At 63.0% G+C, this 18,918-nt stretch overlaps 1 protein-coding gene across 1 annotated transcript in view; it reads right to left on the bottom strand.

Annotated features, from left to right (window-relative positions):
• Positions 1–18,672, bottom strand: part of HTRA3 (HtrA serine peptidase 3) — a 29,548-nt gene extending 10,876 nt beyond the window's left edge. The window contains exons 1-4 of the mRNA XM_070791879.1: positions 18,062–18,672; positions 5,136–5,235; positions 2,177–2,399; positions 94–288 (exon numbers count right to left, since the gene is read on the bottom strand). Of these exons, the coding sequence (XP_070647980.1) occupies positions 94–288; positions 2,177–2,399; positions 5,136–5,235; positions 18,062–18,446 (903 nt within the window). The 5' untranslated portion in view covers positions 18,447–18,672. The remainder of the gene's footprint in view (positions 1–93; positions 289–2,176; positions 2,400–5,135; positions 5,236–18,061) is intronic.
• Positions 18,673–18,918: the final 246 nt, after the last annotated feature.

Below are 18,918 nucleotides of genomic sequence, written 5' to 3'. Positions count from 1 at the left end.
GCTATGGGGGGCGGGGCTCCGGGGCGGGGCTCCGGGGCGGGGCTCTGGGGCGGGGCTCCGAGGACCGGCCTTGAGGCCGCTGTGCACACTCACATTGATGATGGCGTCTGTCTGAATGTAGTCCATGTCAGAGTCCCGGAGGCCCAGCTCCCGGCCATCCCGTTGGGCTGTGCTGACGATGCCGGTGGTCACCGTGTTCTGCAGGGCGAAGGGGCTGCCGATGGCCACCACAAACTCGCCGGGCCGCAGGTCTGCCGAGTGGCCCAGCAGCAGCGCAGGGAGCTTTTTCTGGGGGTGGGGGGAGGTGGGGAGGACACGGGAAGGGAAGCTCAGTGGTGGGCCTTTGGTGGGACCAGAGCCAAATTATGGCCAGGCCCCCGGCAGGGTGGTCCCCGGAGCAGTTGGACAGAGCCATCAGGGTGCAGGCCAAAGCAAGGCTGGCTGACCCTTGGGGGCCACCAGACCCAGGGCTGGCATTTGCAGAGCAGGGGCTCAGCCCACCAGCGACCACAGGTCTCCCCAAGGCAAGCCACAAGGTCCACATCAGGGAGGACACAGAGAGGTCTGGCTGGGCACAGCCTGGAGGCACAGCCGCGCCCAGATCCCAGGGGCCTCTGCTGACTCTGGAGGTCAGAGGCCAGGACTCTGAGCCACAGACCCTCAGGACTGTGGGCTCCATCCGTCCAGCCTCTCCTCCCATGTCAGGAGCGTCCCCTACGTACTGTCTGCCTCTAAGTCAAGTAAGAAGTTTTCTGTTTTTCACAGCAGCTCTTGATAAAGCAGGAAAAATGCTGTACACAGAAGTGAGGGTTAAGGAGGCGTTGAGCAGCTGTGCCCACGTGGGAGGCATGGAGCCTCAACGTGCCACGTTCTGTGCTGCTGGGCAGTGAAGCCTCAGCAAGAGGCACACGGGGTCCCAGGTGAGGACCCAGGGAGCGGCATCTGGGACGAGGACCCAGAGGGGACAACGCAGGTCAGCAGCTTTCCCCAAAGCCCAGTTTAACGCAGGGCTGGGGGCTGGAAGTCAGACCTGCGGTCATGAGAACCCCTGCAGGCACTGGGAGCATCTGAGCACCAGGACATCTGGTCTTACTGACCCTGCCAGCATCTTTGGTGGCTGCTAGGATGCACCCCTCCACTCCCCAGGGGGAGATTCCAGTGCCTGGAAGGGGAGAGACCAAGCGGCCACCCACCCAGGGCTCCGAACGGCTCTGCCTCTCCCCACGGGGGTCCTCGAGCAGGGGGCGCATACTATGGCCCTTGGCCAAATCCAGCAGCCTCTTCTGTAAACACATCTTTCCCTGGACCGCAGCCCAGCCATCTGTCTGGCCTGTGGCTGCCTTCCCAGGACGGTTCAGAGTGGAGAGGTTGCGACAGAGACCACAGGGCCCGTGAAGCCTATATCGTTCACTGTCCGCACTTCACAGAAAACGTCTGCCAACCTCTGACCTTGAGTACGGCCCTCCCGTCACCCCCAGGTTCCCCGTCTCCAACATAGAGGTGGTGCCCCGGGCTCAGGGACGACTGTGACAGGGCTCCGAAAGTGGGCAAGGGTCTGTCTCCCTTAGGATAATTTCATGGAGTCACTGAATTCCCTCTCACGTGACCAGGTGAGAGGAGGCCTCCTTGCAAGACATCGATCATCTCAAGTCCTGGCAACTTTTATTCAGAAAGAGCAGAAGCTGGGTGCAAGCTCAACCAAGCTGGACTCACCAGCCCACATGGACCCGCCCCCAACCCCTGCCCATCCGCATGGACTGCATGGCGTGGGCAGGGCACAGGTCACCCCAGGTGAGCCCACAGCGCCCCATGGAGCCGGGACCACGAAGCTGAACAGCAAGAAACATGCAGGAGGGAGTCATCCCTTCTGTGACCCCCAGGGGGACAGTGGCATCTCCAGGAATAGGCCCAGGAGGGACAATGGAAGGGTCCCCGGCCCTGGAGACTCGCCACCCTCCGTGTGGGAGCTGCACATTTCCTGGACAGCAGCCGGGCCGCTTAGGGCCCTGCAGGGCGGTGTCCAGACATTGGGGTTCTAGTCTCACTAGACCCAAGACTAGGACACGTTGCCAGTCCCCAGGGGCCTCGGTTCCTCTGCCTGTCTGACGGGAAAGTGGCGCTGAAGGTCTCTGAGCCCCAGGGTCCAGGAAAGGCTCCCCACCCCCCACCCACTCACCTTGGGGTGGATCTTGATGGTGGCGATGTCCGACTTCTTGTCGATGTCCTTGATGGTGGCCTCGTAGGTGTCACCATTCTGCAGCTGCACTTTGAGCTGCTGCCGGCCCGAGACGGTGTTGGTGCTGGACACCACATGTGCGTTGGTGACAATCAGGCCCGCCTCCGACATGATGAAGCCTGAGCCGCTGGACAGGGGCACGTTGCGGCCAAACAGAGGGTGTCTGTGGGGGAGGCAGGTGGGTGCGCTGGGTCAGGACTGCGGGTAGGGGCGGCCACAGCCAGGGTCTGGGGGAGACGAGCATCCACCAGGCCTTAGGATTGAATCCTGGCTCTGCCACCTCCTGGCTGTGGCCTTGGCCAGTCGTTAAGTCTGGACCCATTTCACAGCCACAGAGGGGGACGATGGCCTGTGACTTGCCATTTGCGAGGACGAGACGCAAGGCCTGTGAATGTCAGCACCGTGACGACGCAGCAGGCACTTCCTGCCCTGGAGCCAGACAGACCAGGATTGTAACCTTGAGTCCGGTCCCCACTTACACCTGCCTGACTGTGGACAGCCAGGAGGGTGACCCCTCTGGGCCTCAGTCTCCCACTCTGGGAAATGGGCCGATACCACCTGCTCCAGCAAGCAGGGTGCCCGTCTGCAGGCAGTCGGTCAACAAGCCATAGGGAAGACAGGAGGATGTGCACACAGCTCCAGGGGACTCAGCAGGTCCCCGGGGAACGTCAGGTCCCAGATCTCCAGCTGCACAGAGACAGGGTCGTAAACACTGAGGGGCCCATGCTCCCACCTCCCTCCGGTGCCTTGGCTGCCTGCCCCGAAGCCCTGGGAAGGCTCAGGACCTTCCCCGGGGAGGGTCGCCTCTGTCTCTGGGGCCGCAGTGCAGGGCCTGGACGGGGCAGGTCAAGCATGCCCGAGGCTGCTGGAGAGACACCAGCCATAAAGGGTCTAACTCTGTGTGTGTGTGTGTGTGTGTGTGTGTGTGAGGGGGCGGGGATGGGGAAGGGCGGGGAGGAAGAGCGGAGCAGATCTCTGGGAAGCACAGAAACGCCACCTCCCCAGCAGGTCAGGAACAACCAAGGTCACCGAGAGCGCCCACGGAGCCAGGGACCGCGTCCCACCGTGCTCACGGCCGCCCTACAGGAGACAGAGGCCCCCCAGTTCACAGGTGGGCAGACAAGGCCTGAAGCCGCCCGGGTCAGTGGAGGTGGCGTCAGCCCATTTCCTGGATGAGGAGACTGAGGCTCAGAGGGGTCAGCCTCCTGTCCGCAGTCAGTCCATAGGTGGGGACCCAAGCCCGGGGACATGAACCAGCCGCCCGGGTCAGGCAGGGGAAGGGCAGAGCCAGGTTTTGACCTGGGCAGCCTGGTCACTCAGCCCCTCCACGCGATGACCAGAGCATCTGTCCGCTCAGGCCTGAGACCAGCTCCTGCCTCCACCCGGTTCCGTGCGGTTCCCTGAGCAGACCCGAGCCCTGCGGGGCCTGCTGGGTGCAGGACTCGCCTCAGGTCTGAGGAAGAGCCCCAGGCAGTCCAGGGCCTCCCCCCGCGCACTCCGGGGTCACAGCCGGAGGTGCCTGTGCTGGGATGGCGCCCACCTCAGCCTCACCCCACCCCCACCCCGGGATGTCAGCTTCCAGGGAAGGCTGGACCCAGCATTGCTGCCTCCCGCTGTGGTCAGCAACTAGCTGGTTCAGGGGCTGGTGTCTGGAAGGACGCTGCCCCCCCAACAAGCCACCTGCAAGGCCAAGGGCGGGCCATTCACACATTGGGCTGCCGTTTCCTTAAAGACACATTTCAGGGTCTGGGGCCCGTGGCAAAGGCAGTGAGGGGGTCAGCGTGTTGCAGGGGGATGGGCTTGGCTCTAAGACGCCAGAGCCCCGGGGGGCATCCCTGAGCCTGCGGCAGCGGCCCAGGCCTCTGTTTCCACATCCAGAAAATGGGGACATGGGAGCCTGCCTTCCCAACCTGTGGGAGGGCCTCAGAGTGCGGTGCACGCCCTGTCGGTCAGCGCTGAGGGGCGGGCGGCTGGGCCTGGCTGTCTCCTCCGGGAGGCGGCACCAGGCTGGGGCGATGGGAGAAGCTCAGAAGAGCAGAAAGGGCAGCCTGTGGCGCGACAGGCACAGAGCGGGTTCCGAGGACCATGCTGAGCTCGCTCCAGGCGTCCGCTTGTCCTCTGGAGCACCGCTGGTGCTGAGCACCACCCCAGGCCTCCAGAGGTTGGGAGCGGGATGCCGGGAGACAGGGGCTCCCACTGGTCAAGCCCCACAGCCAGTGGGCAGGGGCCAAGTCCCATGCTGGGGCTAGGAGTCAGCGTGGGAGCGATTCTGCCCACTCCCGGCCCCTTTCCCAGGATGTGGTGGGGGGTGGGCTGCCTCGTCCCTATGCCTTGGTGGGGCTTGATGCTGGCAGCCCCCACCGCTCGAGGAAAGCTTTGTGAAGTCAAGTGAGGCCCTGGGGTTGTGGCCGAGGTCTTGGTGATGGTCCCCTCGGGCAGCGTGGCATGCAAGGAGCTGGCTCCCTCCGACTCCAACAGGATGGAAGTGGGGGGGTCTGACCCTGTGTGTCCCGTCTGGGCCCCTGCCGGCCCCTTCCACACACAGTGGCCGTGAGGTTAAGACAGAGCTGCAGTGTCGAAGTCAATTTGGGAAGAGACTCCCAGGATTCCATGGGAGCCAGGAGTTTGCAGGGCGGTATCAGCTCAGACAGCCCCTGTGACCCTGCAGCAGCCCCTACAGCTGGGTCAAGTGTGAGCTGCTTTCTGTCTCCTTAGGCCACGAGGTCAGGGTCAGGGACGGGCGCCCTCCCCAGGGCAACAGCGGCCAGGCGGTCTGAGCAGGGTCCGCTGGACTCCACAGCCACTCTGGTCTCTACTGCCCCCCTCCCCCGAGTGCTAGGATCGAGTCTGGTCTGGGCCCAGCAGATGGTGGGGTAGGGCCAAGAGGGGCTCCACGCACCTCAGGAAGAGCTCTATGTGGACCACAGCCGGCGCGATCTTCTCCACCACGTCGGCGATGAAGTTGAACTTGTACCGCGGGCTGGTCAGCTGGTGGAGACCTGCGCTGGCAGGAAGAACCACGTGCGTTAGTGAGGCCCAGACCTCCAGGCACAGGGCTCGCTTGTCCCAAGGCTGGCGGACACCGGGCTTCCCCACCTTGTATCGCCAGGGCGGCCGGGAGGCTCAGAGAGGCCAGGACACTTACCCTGGGCCACACAGCACTCATACAAAGTTCGGGCTGGATCTATCTGGGCCAGCTGCCAAGAGCCCTTGCCCTTTCTCTCCTAGACAGCAGTGTGCTGGTGTAAGGAGACCGTCCCCCACCCCAGCTTGAAGCTCTGGCCTGTCCCTGCAGGCCCTGGGCCCGTGCAGTGGCTGGACAAGGTCACGGCTGAACCCCTGGCCGTGGGGCGGCCCCCTCCTGGGCCACGTCAGGCTGCTGCCGTCTGAGTTGCCAGGGCCCCTCTGTGTGTGTCGAGCTTGGCCCCGCCCCAGGACGGCTTGCCAGGCAGCTCGCGATCTTCCCCGGAGCCTTCACCGGCTCAGATTTCTGCTGCCATCAGCAGCCGCCTGCTGGGACCACGGGCCTGAGGCATGGGGATGGCACAAGATCCACTCCCCCTTTGGTCGCCCTGTGGGCGTATGTGCTGGGGTCTCCCAGGTCCCCCACTAGACTGCAGGGTTATCTGGAGCCCGTGCTGCTCAGCACTGCTTGTAAGAGGCTCCCAGGGCCCGAAAGGAGCACCGGGCTGGGCTCCAGCTGTGTGGCTTTAGGTAAATCGCTTAGTCTCTGGGCCTCTCCACCCCTACCCGCCCCAGAGACCTGTGGAACAGGCCGTGACTTGCAAACCTTAAGGCTCCCTGAAGGTGCTGAGCAAAGAGGGCTCAGCCCATAAAGCCCAGCTCCGCAGCTGAGGGTCTCTGGGAAGTGACCGGCACCAGGATCTAGAGAAAATCTGGTTTTTCCTGACTGTCCAAAGGGACGGGAAGGAGTGCAGGCCCACGGCTGGGGCCTCGGAAGCCTCTGTGGACAAGTGAGGTCCCCACCCACAGCCGGACTCATCTCCCCTGCTGTCCAGGGGGCGGCCAGGGCAGCGGTCATTGGTTCCGTCCCAAAGGTGGAAAAATGGAAACTCCGTTGGAGGAGAGCCAGGCTCTAGATGGGGCCACAGGTCTCCCTGTCCTTAGGGACCCCGTCCCCGCCGGACCCCCAACTCAAGGCCCTGACTGTGTTTAAAGCCTGACTGGGACTCGGGGCCCAGAAGAGAGCTTGTCTTGGGCTCTGTGGTCAGGGGAGGCGAGGAGGGCCCACCCCACTGATCCTGTGATGTCTGCCTCTCAATCAGCCCGTGGTCACTGACCATTCAGGGCCCAGCCTCCCACGGTCAGCCTGAATCAAAGGCTGCCTGTCCAGGGTGGCCGGAGCCTAGCTGGGATGTGCCCCACTCTCGGCTCCTTGATGATCAAACTGCGGGCGCCAGGGGCCTGCCCCCTGCAGAGGCAAAGCCCGGTGGAGGGGTGGTATCTCAGGTTCAGAGGTCGTGGTCACGGACCTGGGGCCCACCCAGGCCAGGGCTCTGCAGCCCCCAGCACACGCAGGTGCCCAGCACACTTATTTCCGTGTGGATTGCTAATGGTCCCCAAAATTCTGGAGGAGAAGCTACTGGCCAGCTGGCCCGTGGGGGCTGAGCCTAGCTCTGTGGCCTCGTCAAAGGGTGCTGGGAACCTGCATTCATGTCTGCCTTCAAGGCAGAGGGGCCACTTCAGGTTCTGTGGTCTCACAAGGTTCTCCCCTACCAGGCAATCCCTATGTCCCCAAGGTTCCCGGACGACCCAGGCAGGGGAGGGCTTGGCACTAGGCATGGATATTCTTTAGCCTAGGCTCGTGCCCACCTCTGCTCTGCACTGGAGCAGGCAATGCCAGGTGTCGCCCCCCCAGTGGGGCCACCTGCCCCCTGCTCCATCACCCGCTGTCTGTGCCTCCTCCCACCCGCACCTCTCCTGAGCCCTCCCCACCTCGATGCTCCGGCCCGTCCCAGGCACAGCTCAAGCCCTGCCTCCTCCAGGCAGCCCCCTGGCAGCTTTCTCCCAGATCCTCCTTGGGGCTCCCGGCATAAGGCCCGGTCCACCGCGCTCGCTCTCACAGGGGTGCCGAGCACCTTCTGGGCGCACGGCCCGTGCAGGGAACGGGCCAGTGACCGGCCAGTCCAGCACCGTGCGACCAGCGATGGGACCGAGGCAGGCCCAGGGTGCGCTGCGGAGTCCAGTGCCTGGAAGGGCGCACTCGGTGGCGGGGAGCAGAGATGCAAAGACAAAGCATGAGGGCAGCTACTGGTGGGTCTGGCCGACTGCAAACTTGGCCCAGTGTGAACAAGGCAGGTAAGGGGTGAAAGCATCGGGCAGAAGAGGCTGTGCCACCATGCGACCCCGTCCCCGGCCTCAGGGACCCCGTCCCCGGCCTCAGGGACCCTGTCTCTCACCTCAGGGATCCCGTCCCCGACCTCAGGGACTCTGACTCCATCCCCGACCTCAGGGACTCCATCCCTGACCTCAGAGACTTCATCCCCGACCTCTGGGACTCTGACTCCATCCCCCATCTCAGGGACTCCAGAGCTTTAGGCACGTCTGCTCCCCACCGGCTGACCCTGCCCAGGTCCAGCTGGCTGGCAGAGAAAGCCCCAAGCTGCCCAAGCCGCTGAGGCGCTGACCCGGCCGCCCACAGATCCGGATGGCATGTGGACTGTCCCCCCAGATGCTCTTCTTTCCAATGCAGCCTTTCTAGAGATGAGTTAAAATCGGCCACGCTCAATTTCATGTAACGATTTGAAAACAAAACCCCCTGTAAAACACTCACAGGTTACAGGCTGGCAGGAAAACACATCACAAGATCTCATGGTGGCATCCAGGGCAGAGGCAGAGCGATGGGGACTTTGTTTTGGTTTGTGGATTTTCTGAAGGTTCTCCCCGAGGCAAGTAAGACACAGATAAAACAGAGATGGGAGGGAGGGAGGCCTGGTCGGGGCGGGGTGTGTGTGTGTGTGTGTGTGTGCGTGCGCGCGCGCGCATGTGTGCGTGTGCGCGTTTGTGCATGCGTGTGTGTGTGCATGCATGTGTTCACGTGTGTGCATACATGTGAGTTTGCACGCACGTGTATGTGTGCGTGTGTGCGCGTGTGCGAGTGTGTGTGCGTGTGAGCTGGGCTGGAGGGTGTGAGAGCGAGAGACTGCACTGTTCCCAGCGCCTCCGTGGGCAGGCAGCAGGGCCCTGGAGGCTGCAGGAACCCCAGGGAGAAGGTGGCAGGGCTCACCTCCCACCCGTGCACCAGCTCCTTTGGGACACAGCAGCCCTGTCGGGATGCCCCACCGCCCAGCTGTCACCAGCAGAGGCGGCCCTTGAGAGGGGGAGGGTGGGAAGGATGGAGGGCGGGGATGCTCTGCCAGACCCCAACTGACCCAGCAGCACACAGCAGGTCTGCAAATACCACCACAAAGGTTGTTCAGCCTCCTAAGCAGGTCTCGCCGTGGGAGCCGTGTGCCAGGAACAGGCTGGAGGTAAAGACTGTTGAGGGTGGACATAGGCCCGGTGCCCCCAGAACCTCTGCCCTCCCTGACCCTGGGCCCCCTGCAGAGCTCCTGGGTCAGCCGGCTGGTTCACAGCACCGCCCCCAACCAGGTCCTGTCCCTTTAAGCGGGCGAGGTGGGTGGTGGGGATGGGGTGGGGGGCGGGGCGGGGCGGGCTTCCTGGGCCGCCTCCCCACACACGGATGAATCATCCCATGAATCAGTGGGAAACGAGAGACGCGGTTCCCACCGCCGCGTTCCACATGAAAACCTCGGGCCCCACGGCTGGGAGGCGGACTCTGTTTATTTGGGGGGTTTTTGACAACCCCCACCCCGGCCTCACCCTGTCCTGGAGCCAAAGTTCTGAAGTCAACAGTCAGTCTTGACCAGATTCAGCTGTTAGCATTGTGTGTGTGTTTTCAAAAATGAGCTGGAGTCCGCAGGCCTTGGAAGTCCTGGTCAGGAAGAACTCGACAACAGAGCAAAGCAGTCAAGGCCAGGTGTCCAGTGGCACCTCCCGGGGATGGAAAAGAGCCAAGTGTGCCCGGGGCCCACCTCCTGCGTCTCTGTGTGGCAGGGCTTCCGGGAGGGCTGACAGTGGCGGGCGCTGGAAGAGGATATACTGTGTGTGCTGACTCTGGATGCTCACGATGGCCAGGGGAATGGGTGGGGAAGTCCCGGCCCAGGAAAGCAGACAGACTGGCCCAGACACCCCTCCCAGGGCCACTTGTCACACAGGTTGGGTACTGCACAACCCTCGGACCGTTGTTAACAGAGATCACCGTGTGGCGGCTGCCCTTGGAATTGTGCAGTGCGCAACCTGCCCAACTATATACCTTACCTGCCCAGCACACAGCGGGCAGAGCCAGGACTGAGACTCCGTTTTTTTCCCTCTAACTCGGAGGTCACTGCCCATTCTTCTATTGCCTCCTGCAATCAGAAGACTCCCCCGCTACCCCCGTCATCACCCAGCAGTCAGCTAGGAACTGAGGATGGAGGGATCATCAGCAGGTGCCCACAAGGTCCCAGGCTGGGCCCATCCATCCACAATGCGGCCAGATGGCAACCTCTCCCCAGGGCTCGGGGACCGAGGTGTCCCATTTAGTCCTCAGCCTCGCTAGTGCCCTGCCCGCCTCCCGGTGGCCTCAGCTGTGGCTCCCCAAGCACGCACGCTCTGAAGTGCCCCCCCAACCTTTGTAGTCAGTCCTTCTCCTGCAGACCCCTAGGCCCAGGCCAACACACTGCCCCTGGGGAGCCCGCCCTGCCTGACTTAGTGGGCTCAGGGACCAAGCGCTCTCTCTCATCTGGGGCCCAAGGCCCTATGTGACTCCCTCCCAGACCTGTCCTCCAAGAATGTCCCCGTGGCCTGGGCACCCCTGACCCACGGCAGTGAGCAGAGAGCCATGAGGAACGGGGGCCCTGAGAGTGGGTGCACGGTCCCAGGGGCCCCTCTGCGGCCTCTCGCCCACACCCCCAAGCCCCACCCACCACCCACAAGGGGCCGCTTTGCAGCCCCAGGGGCCGCCTTCCGGATCTAATTAGTTCCCAGGATGGCTCCCTGCCTGTGTTTTTCTTTTTCTTGAAAACATGCCTGTCCTGGAGTGAACTGTCTCCCCGCAGCCAAAGACGGTGACTTCAGATCCTGCTGCAGCTCCCGGGGTGGGGTGGTGGGGAGGGGGGACCCCTGCTGTCTGCGACCCCCAGGCTCCCATCCCTGGAACACAGGGCTGAGGGCTGCCGCCAGACCTCTGCTCCACGGGCCACGCCAGCCCAGGCTTCGGGCACTTAGGCTTCAGGGAATTTTCACAGCCATTCTGCAGGGCAGGGATCGTCACGATTGTACAGGCGAGGAAAAAGGCTCAGAGAGGTCAGGGCACCCAGCAAGGCTGGCAGCCGGGTCCCCCGACCCCTGACATGTCTCTTTCTCCTCGTTGGTCATCCCTGTCCAGGGTGACGGGCTGTCCTGCTCCCAGGAGAGCCTGGCATGGCCAGTCTTCAGCTTGGGGCCAGCCCAGCTCCTCCAGCTGTGAATCCCACTGCAGCTGCAGCCAACGCCACGGAGCAGAGGGCTCTGCCACCAGCCTGTCTGTACTTTATGAAGGGGCCCCACAGGCCAGGCAGGACTCCAGGCCGCCCGCAAGCTAAAGTGGGGTCAACCCCCTGGTCTTCCTCTTACAGGAAGCCCTCCCTGCCTACTGGCCCATCAGTTGACTTCTCTGGGCTCAGGGTCCTCAGCTGTGACATGGGGGCTAAATGAGGCCAGTGGAACCCCCGTGGGCAAGGCCTGGCACATGGCAGCCTTTCTGCCAATGCTGCCTTCTGGCTCCTTCCCATCCTCAGTGGCCCTGCCTCCCTCATAAACTCCATTCACGTCAGAAGCGTCCACTTGACAATGCTTAGGTTTGTTCCCACTAACGCCTGTTAACCCTTCCATGGGGGTAAATTATCTCATCGACTGTCAGTGATCCAGGGAGGAGGGTCTGTTGTCCCCCCTTCACAGATGGGGAAGCTGAGGTGTGGAGAGCCTAGACTTGCAGAGCCTCACCTTGGGAAGTGGTGGAACTCGAACAGAACTGGGTCTCAGTTCTGGCTTTGCTAGAGGGCTGAAGCATAGTCGGGCAGGTTGTGCGCGGCACAACCGCAGGGGCCCCCTGCTCCCCTCTGCAGCAGACCTGGCCTTCTGTTTGGGAGGCACACACCCACATGTCCTGGCCATGTCTATGCTACTCTAGGGCAAGGAGTCTGTGCTTTCATTCTTTCTCCAACTATTCAACACCTTTTTCACAGCTGGGAGGCCACTTCCTCAAGGTGCTGGAGGCCTGCCTGGTGTCCAGGGACGGTCAGAAGGACCAGTCTCAGGGCAGAGCTGTCTCTTCCCACCTGCTGACCTCGGGCAGGACACTGTACCTTGCTGGGGTCTTTTCTTAGAAAGGCCATGACAAACCCAGACATGACGGGCGTTTAGCCTGCAGCACAAGGTCTCACCCTTGACCCTGGTAAAGCCTGCTGGCTTCTCTCCATCAGAGCAGCCCAGGAGGAGGTGGCTTTCAGTGCCTCCAGCAGGACTCAGCCAGTGGCCCACCGCTCCACACCTGGTTTGTATGAACCCCAGGCCTACAAGGAAGCCATGTGACTCTGTGCTTGGCCTCATTTCTCCCAGGCTTTTGGCAGCCGAGGGGCACATGTCGGGCCAGGTGGACGCCGTCAGTGGTTTGAGCCCGGCACACCTGGGTTCCGGCTCCCCTGGTACAACGCTCGCGGCGTGACGGACTCGGGGCAGTTCACCCCCCAAGTGGCTGGGTGGTCTCCATCGGGTCCCCTTGGGATGTGGACTTGAAGACAAGCTCAGACCTGGATTTGGACGGGGTGGGGGTGGGGCTCCACGGGCCCCGCAGGTCATGGAGGGGGCCCCCACAGCCTGGAGGGGCGATGAGCCTGCGGCCCTGCCCCAAACCTCGGCCGCCCCCTCTCAGTGACGCAAACACAGCAACACAGCACCAACCCAGGGCCAGGGCCGCTCGCCAGCCAGGCTCCTGCCGCGGAAGCCCGTCCCGCACTGGACACCCTCCACGCCAGAACCCACGCCAGAACCTAAGCAGAGCTCTCCAAACCTGCTCTTTCAGGACAGGCCCGGCTGCCTGCCCGCCCTGCCCCTGCCCCTTGTCATGAGGTTCCAGAGCCTCTGGGGCCTGTCCCCCTCGGCTGCCAGCCGAGCAAAGACCCACTCAGGCACCAGACTCCCACGAGCTGTGCCCTGGCAGCCCGCTCTGCACACCTGTTACCCATAAGCTTCAGGGGTCTCTCATTTCCTGAAGATGGGTCACCCTCACAGCTCCTCCCGCCTATGCTTAGCATTTCCTGCTATCCTCCTGCACAGGCTCTGTTTGCAACGGGCATCTCCACGGCTGTTTAGATGCCACCTCCTCCAGGAAACTCTCCCTGACTGCTCCCTCTCCCCAACCCAGAGATGTGTTCTCCCTCCCCCGAGTCCCACCCATTTGTCCTCTGTCCCTCATGGCACAGATGATCAGGGATTTCACAGGGACTCGGCTGGTGGTGGAGGTGGAGGGGGACATGAAGCAGAGCCCAGGATGTACTGAGCCGGTGGGCTGCATGGGGAGTCCTGCTTGGTCCCCATAGGCAAGTGGGGGTCCCGTGTGGAGGTGCATGGGAAGGGGACAGGCCCGGGGAAGGCAGGACCAGACCGGGTTCTGTGGGATCCCAGCGCACCTCCAGACCAGCTGTAGGGAGCGCGAGGCGGCGAGGTGAGAGTGCCGTCCAGGCCAAGCCCTGGCCGGGAAAGGACGGTGGCACAGCAGTCCAGGCCCTAAGCTCCTCTTGGCCGGACCCCTGGCTCCTCACAGGTCCTCAGGAGCCGCCAGAGGCTGCAACTCAGCCCCTGGTGTGGGCGGCGGGAGGGGAGAGGTGGGGGCCCTGGTGAATCCTGAGTGCAGGGCCCGGGAAGCCGCTAAGGGGAGAGGTAGGGGCCTGGGTGAATCCTGAGTGCGGGGCCCGGGAAGCTGCTAAGGGGATTAAACCCTGAAAGTCAACAAAGCTCTTAAATAAACAGAGCCCAGAGTCTCCACGGGCACCTGCTCTGGGGCTGAACAATAAAAGCCGATGATTAAATGCCACGTTGTGAATTGCCCTCCAGGATTCTTGCTGGGAAAATCCCAGGGACAGAGTCCGAAGACGGCCGAAGCGACTGAAAATGAATGAACTGCCCTGGGGCTTGAAATTCTGACTTAACTGAATACTTGCAGGCCTCCTGGTCTGCAGCTGTGGGCAGAGGCTGTGAAAAGGGACCCCTCTGCTTCACGCAGACGCAGCTCTCTGGCCTTTACTCTCCCCTTGACGGATACTCATCCCCAACACGTAGCATCTACCTCGCACAGACATGGGAAGGCGCAAAAGCTCCCTGGGTAGGTAGTGAGCCCACCATCACTGGTATGCGAGGGGGTATGCGAGGAGGGACACCCACCACGTGGGCCGGCCTTTCATTCCAATGGCACCGAGCTCAGCTGCTGGACCAGGCCTGCAGAGAACAAACAGATCAGACGTCCGTCCTGTGAGGCTCAGAGCCTGGTGAAGTTGAAAATAAGTCATTGAGTCAGAGAAGAAATGAGAGGTGGTTCAGAGGAGTCCCCACGGTGCGCCCATGAGGCTGAGGCAAGGGACTACCCAGGCAGTCAGGGAGGGCAGCTCGTCTAGGCCAAGGCAAGTTGAGGACTCGGTCCCACGAAGGTGAGGGAACAATTTGGTGCAATGGAGACCACACATGCAAAGACCCTGAGGTGGAAAGGAGACCGGTGTGGCTGGAGCAGGGGAGGAGCCGGTGCTGGAGGGGTGGGCAGGGCCAGGCGGCACAGGGGTCTGGGGCTCAGGGTCGGTGTTGGGGAACACCCGTGATGGGCAGCACGGACTTATCACGGTCACCCTGGCCGCCGTGTGAAGAAGTGACCGAAGGGAGGATGAGGGAGGTGGAGAAGGTCCACGGAGGCCAGCGTGGCTGGAGGGACCCTGGGGGTAACATCTCAAGGTCAAGCTGAGGACCCTCCTGCAGACAGGGAGTGAGGAACGCGGGGAAGTATGGGGTCAAAGCGTGACGCAGCCTTCTGACCTAAACTCCCCTGGGGTGGTCCTGTCGGTTGAGGGTAAGGGCCAGCTGAGACACAGGATTCCGGCTCAGGGAAGGAGGGGGGCTGGAGACAGGACCCTGGGTGCATCCGAAGGCAAGTGACGGTGGAGCCTGCAGGACTCACGTCCAGGGGGAATATGCTGGAGACAGTAGCCCCTTACCTGCCTCTACATGTGGACATCACCCGGTGATTTCTGACCAGGCTCTGGGAAGGCCCGGGGTTGGGGAGCGGGTAACGCCGCCAGGGATGCCCTATAGAGGTTGAGCCTATTGGCGCTGGAGACCCAGGCCTGATCCTGACCCCAGACCTTGGAGGTCCAACGCCCTGCCTGAAGAAGAGCACCAGCCGGAGCCGGGCCGGGCCTGCTTCTGTCATTTCCCAGCCGAGTGACCTCAGCCCCATCACTTGGCCCTTCCCTGACTCCATGAGCACATCTCGGGTGCATGAGTAAGGAACAGATTCGCCAAGTGAGACATCGCCGGTCAGAGCCCGGGACCGGCTCCAGTCCCACAGGGGCTGGACTCTGCCCGTGCCGCCTCACGGGAAGCAGGATGTCTGAGGTCCCTGCGCCCGGGCGCCAGGAGCAAGGGCGGGCCGCGCACGGACCATGCTGTGCAAGGTGCCCATCAGAGGCTGGGCCCATGTGGCCCCGCCCACCGAGGCCACCCGCCCACCGAGGCCGCCCCTCCCCACCCTCCAATGGTCTCAGCCCCTCTGGGTGCCCCCTGGCCCTGGGGGCTCTGACAGGGCTTGCGGTCTGCGCACCTGCCCGGTGCGGCCGGTCCCTCTGCCTCTGCCCGACTCCCAGCTCCCTGCGTCCTCCCTATCCATCTGTCCAGAGAGCCCGGGTCACCTCTCGCCGCTCAGCACTGGAGCTCTGCCTGTGGGGAGCCTCCCAGGCCTTGCCAGGTGATGGAAAGGGTGTGGGAGGCGTCAGAAGTGTTATCATAACACACAAAGTAACCGACCGTCTGGGCACCGCTCGTTAGAGGCACGTGTGTGCGAGCTGTAGCTCATTACTCTCTGCACCAATTCACCGAAACTGAGCAATCGCCCCACTTGACAGATGAGGAAACTGAAGACCGGGGCCTCGCGGGCAGCACCGCGTTCGTAGGAGGGACAGGGCCAGCCCCAGCTGCAGGCCTCCCACTCAGCCCGAGCCCTCTGCATCTGCCTGTGGCCACCACGCTACCGTTCTCTGCTCAGCCTCCCGTGTCTCCCCCACCATCTGTTTCTCCAGGCCCAGCCGGGCTCTGCCTCATCGCAGGGGCCCTGTTACCAGCCCATGGCCAGCAGGACAAACAGAGCAGGGGCTTCGCAAGCCGGGCCTCCATCAGCCAAGAAGAAAGGTTTCCTGACGCCCCTGGTGGTCCAGGGCTAAGACTCTGTGCTCCCAAAATGCGGGGGGCCCGGGGTTCAACCCCTAAGACTCTGTGCTCCCAATGCGGGGGGCCGGGGTTCAACCCCTGGTCGGGGACTAGGTCCCATTTGCTACAACTAAGAGTTCATCAACCACAACTAAAGATCCCCTGGGCCTCAACTAGGACACGGCGCAGCCAAGTAAATGAACATTAAAAAAGAAAACAACGTTCAATAGTTACTAGAGAAAATAAAGGCTTCACAATGCCTAGACCACCTCCAACCCACTCCAGCCCCTGGCGCCCTGGAGCCTGACTCTAAGAGCGTCCACTACTTGGGAGAGTTGGCTCTGGGGAGCCCACCCTGAGCCCTCTGCCTGTCTGACCCGCCAGCACGGCCTGAGATGGGCCCGCTGGCTCTGAGCCCCAAGGCAGAGGGCGTAGTGGGCACGCAGTAAATGATAACGTTCACCCCCGTGACACTGAGTGGCCCCACGTCCCCAGTCTCCCAGGCACAATCCAAGCACAAGCCTGACCACATCACCCTCACTTCTCTTAAAACCCTTCGAAGGCTGTCCCATATAATCATGGCTAATCCCACATAATGCTTCCCAAACCAGGCTCCCTGGAACCCCAGCGTGCCAGGGGGAGGTCCCGTGCATTCTCCCAGGAAGGAGCTCTTTGTTTGGGAAACCCTGGGTTTTTATCATTTTGATTTTTTTTTTACCTTGTTGCAGGCTTTCTCAGGAGCTCTGATAGACTCAAGCTGAGTGTGACTCCCCACTGCAGGGCTGGAGTCTACTTTCTAGAATGTTTGGGCCCCAGGACACTTGTTTTCAGAATCCCAGACCCGATTTGGGAAGCCTGGCCTACAGGGTGAAATCTAAGGTACAACGTTTATGGGACATGCGTGGTCCTGTCCCTGCCAAGCTGTCCAGCCTTGGGTGTCACACACATGCACGCGCACATATGCGTGCGCGCACACACACACATGCACACCCACACGCACACACACACACGTGCACACGCGTGTGCATGCGCACACATGCACACACGCATATGCGTGCACTCACACGCACACCCACACCCACACGCACACACGTGCACACACACACATCCCCCTGCCCACCAGCTGCTCCAGGCTGCGTGTTCTCCCCGACCTGACTCACCACACACGGTGAGGTCTCCATGTGGCGGTTCACACTGCCTTCTTCTCCCAGGAGAGCTAGCCCTTCAGCCATCCCAGGCTCCCTGGCCCCCAGGTGGCCCTGTGCCCCACGGAGGAGCCCGTCCTGGGCGTCAGCATCTCCCCAGCTGCGGGCTGAAGACAACCACGGAGCATGATTCCTTTCGGTTGCTATGAACTCAGCGCAGGGTGCTGTGCTCAGAGCGCCTGGGAACCAACGTGGGAGCCTGCCTTCCCAAGAGATGCCCCAGACGAACACGGGCACAGCAGGGTTTTCCAGCATTTTCATTCACAGGCTCAGCCTGTGTGGCAAGAAGCCACCTGGAGCCAACCCCAGGTTAGGGGGGCTACTCTAAGGTTGGGCTTCTCCAGTGGCTCAACGGTAAAGAGCTGGTCTGCCAAGGCAAGAGATGAGAGATGTGGCTTCCATCCCAGGGTGGGGAAGACCCCCTGGAGAAGGGCATGGCAACCCACTCCAGAATTCTTGCCTGGAGAATCCCATGGACAGAGGAGCCTGGCGGGCTACAGTCCATGGGGTCACAAAGACACGACTGAATGACTTACACACGCACGCACACATGCTCTAAGCTTTGATGGGACTGAGAGATTTCTTACCCCACGGCCTGTCCACACGGAGCCCCCACACACAGTCCAGAGACCCCACATGCTGGCTCACCATTCCTAAACGACCTTCCAGAGAGGCATTTTAAATGCGGTACAAAAAAAAAAAAAAAAAACCCACTACATGTGGCTCAACTGCTGTCGTTTGAATATCCAGACATTGAAGGCCAGGAAAGTGCTTTGCATCCAACACCCAGGCAGGGCAGGGATATGGGGACCAGGGGAAACGAGACACAAGGTGGGTACATTTTAATGAGGCTGGAGAAATGCTGGGCGGACCAGGCCCCTTGGGGTGGTCAGAAAGCCCCTGGTCTCACCACCGGTGAGCTACTTCTGCGACCTTGGAGGCAGCACTTTACTTGAAGACCAGAAGCCTGGTTAGAGATCTCTAAAAGAAATCGTCACTTGTTCCCTGGGGAGCACTCCGCCCTGGCTCTGAGCCCCGTTTCCGAGGAGACGCTTCTTCATCCCTCCCACCCCCGCCAGCGATGCTGGCGCTCCCTCCCCGGCCGAGCGCTTACCCGATGGGCAGGCGCCCTTCTGCAGCTGGCGCACGGGCGTCCCAGAGAGCTGCAGCGCGCGGCGGCTGGCCGCCTGCAGCGCGCACACGTTGGCGTAGGTGTGCCCGTCGGTGCCACACACAGCGTTCGCCCAGCGGCAGCGACACAGCCCGCGCACACACTCCAAGCTCTCCCCGCACGGCGAGTCGACGGGGCGGCCACACGGCTCGCCCTCGGTGGCGGCGCACACCAGGCAGCAGTTGCAGAGGTCCGGCACGTAGCCGCCGGGGCAGCGGGGGCTCGGGCACCGCGACACGTCGCAGCGCACGGGGCACGACGCGGCCGGGGGCTCCCGGGCCAGCGCCAGGGCGGCCAGCGCGGCCAGGAGCAGCGCCCGCGCCTGCATGGCGGACCGGCCGGCGGCGGGCGGCAGCGCGGGAGACCAGCCCGGGGAGGGGCGCGCACCGAGGCCGCGGCTCCGGGCGCCGACGGAGGGAACGCGGCCACCTGCGCCGGCGGCTCGGGCTCAGGCAGGCGGGCGCCGGGACCGCAGGGACATGCCCGGGGCGCGGGGAACGCGGCGGCGGGGGACTGGAGAGGCGCCCCGTGCCGGCCGGGCCGACGGTCTGCTGGGCGGCCGGCCCCGCCGCGTTTTAAGGCGCCGGCCGCCCGCCCTCGCAGAAAGGGGGCGGCCCGGCCCCTCCGCCAGCCCCGCCCCGGCCCAACCGCCGCCCCCCTCCACCCCCGAGCCCGGCCTTCCGGGGCCTGGACCCACCCGCGGCCAAAAGCTGGGCCTGCCTGGTCTGGGAAACCGGGTGATGGTTATGCAGCGGGCCCCCACCCCGGGGCGGCAGGGGCCTTGCAGGGGAGGAGCCACC

This window comes from Bos indicus, chromosome 6 (genome assembly GCF_029378745.1).
Source record: "Bos indicus isolate NIAB-ARS_2022 breed Sahiwal x Tharparkar chromosome 6, NIAB-ARS_B.indTharparkar_mat_pri_1.0, whole genome shotgun sequence".
In the NCBI taxonomy this organism is placed as follows: Eukaryota; Metazoa; Chordata; class Mammalia; order Artiodactyla; family Bovidae; genus Bos; species Bos indicus.
This window is presented reverse-complemented; position numbering and strand designations above follow the sequence as displayed.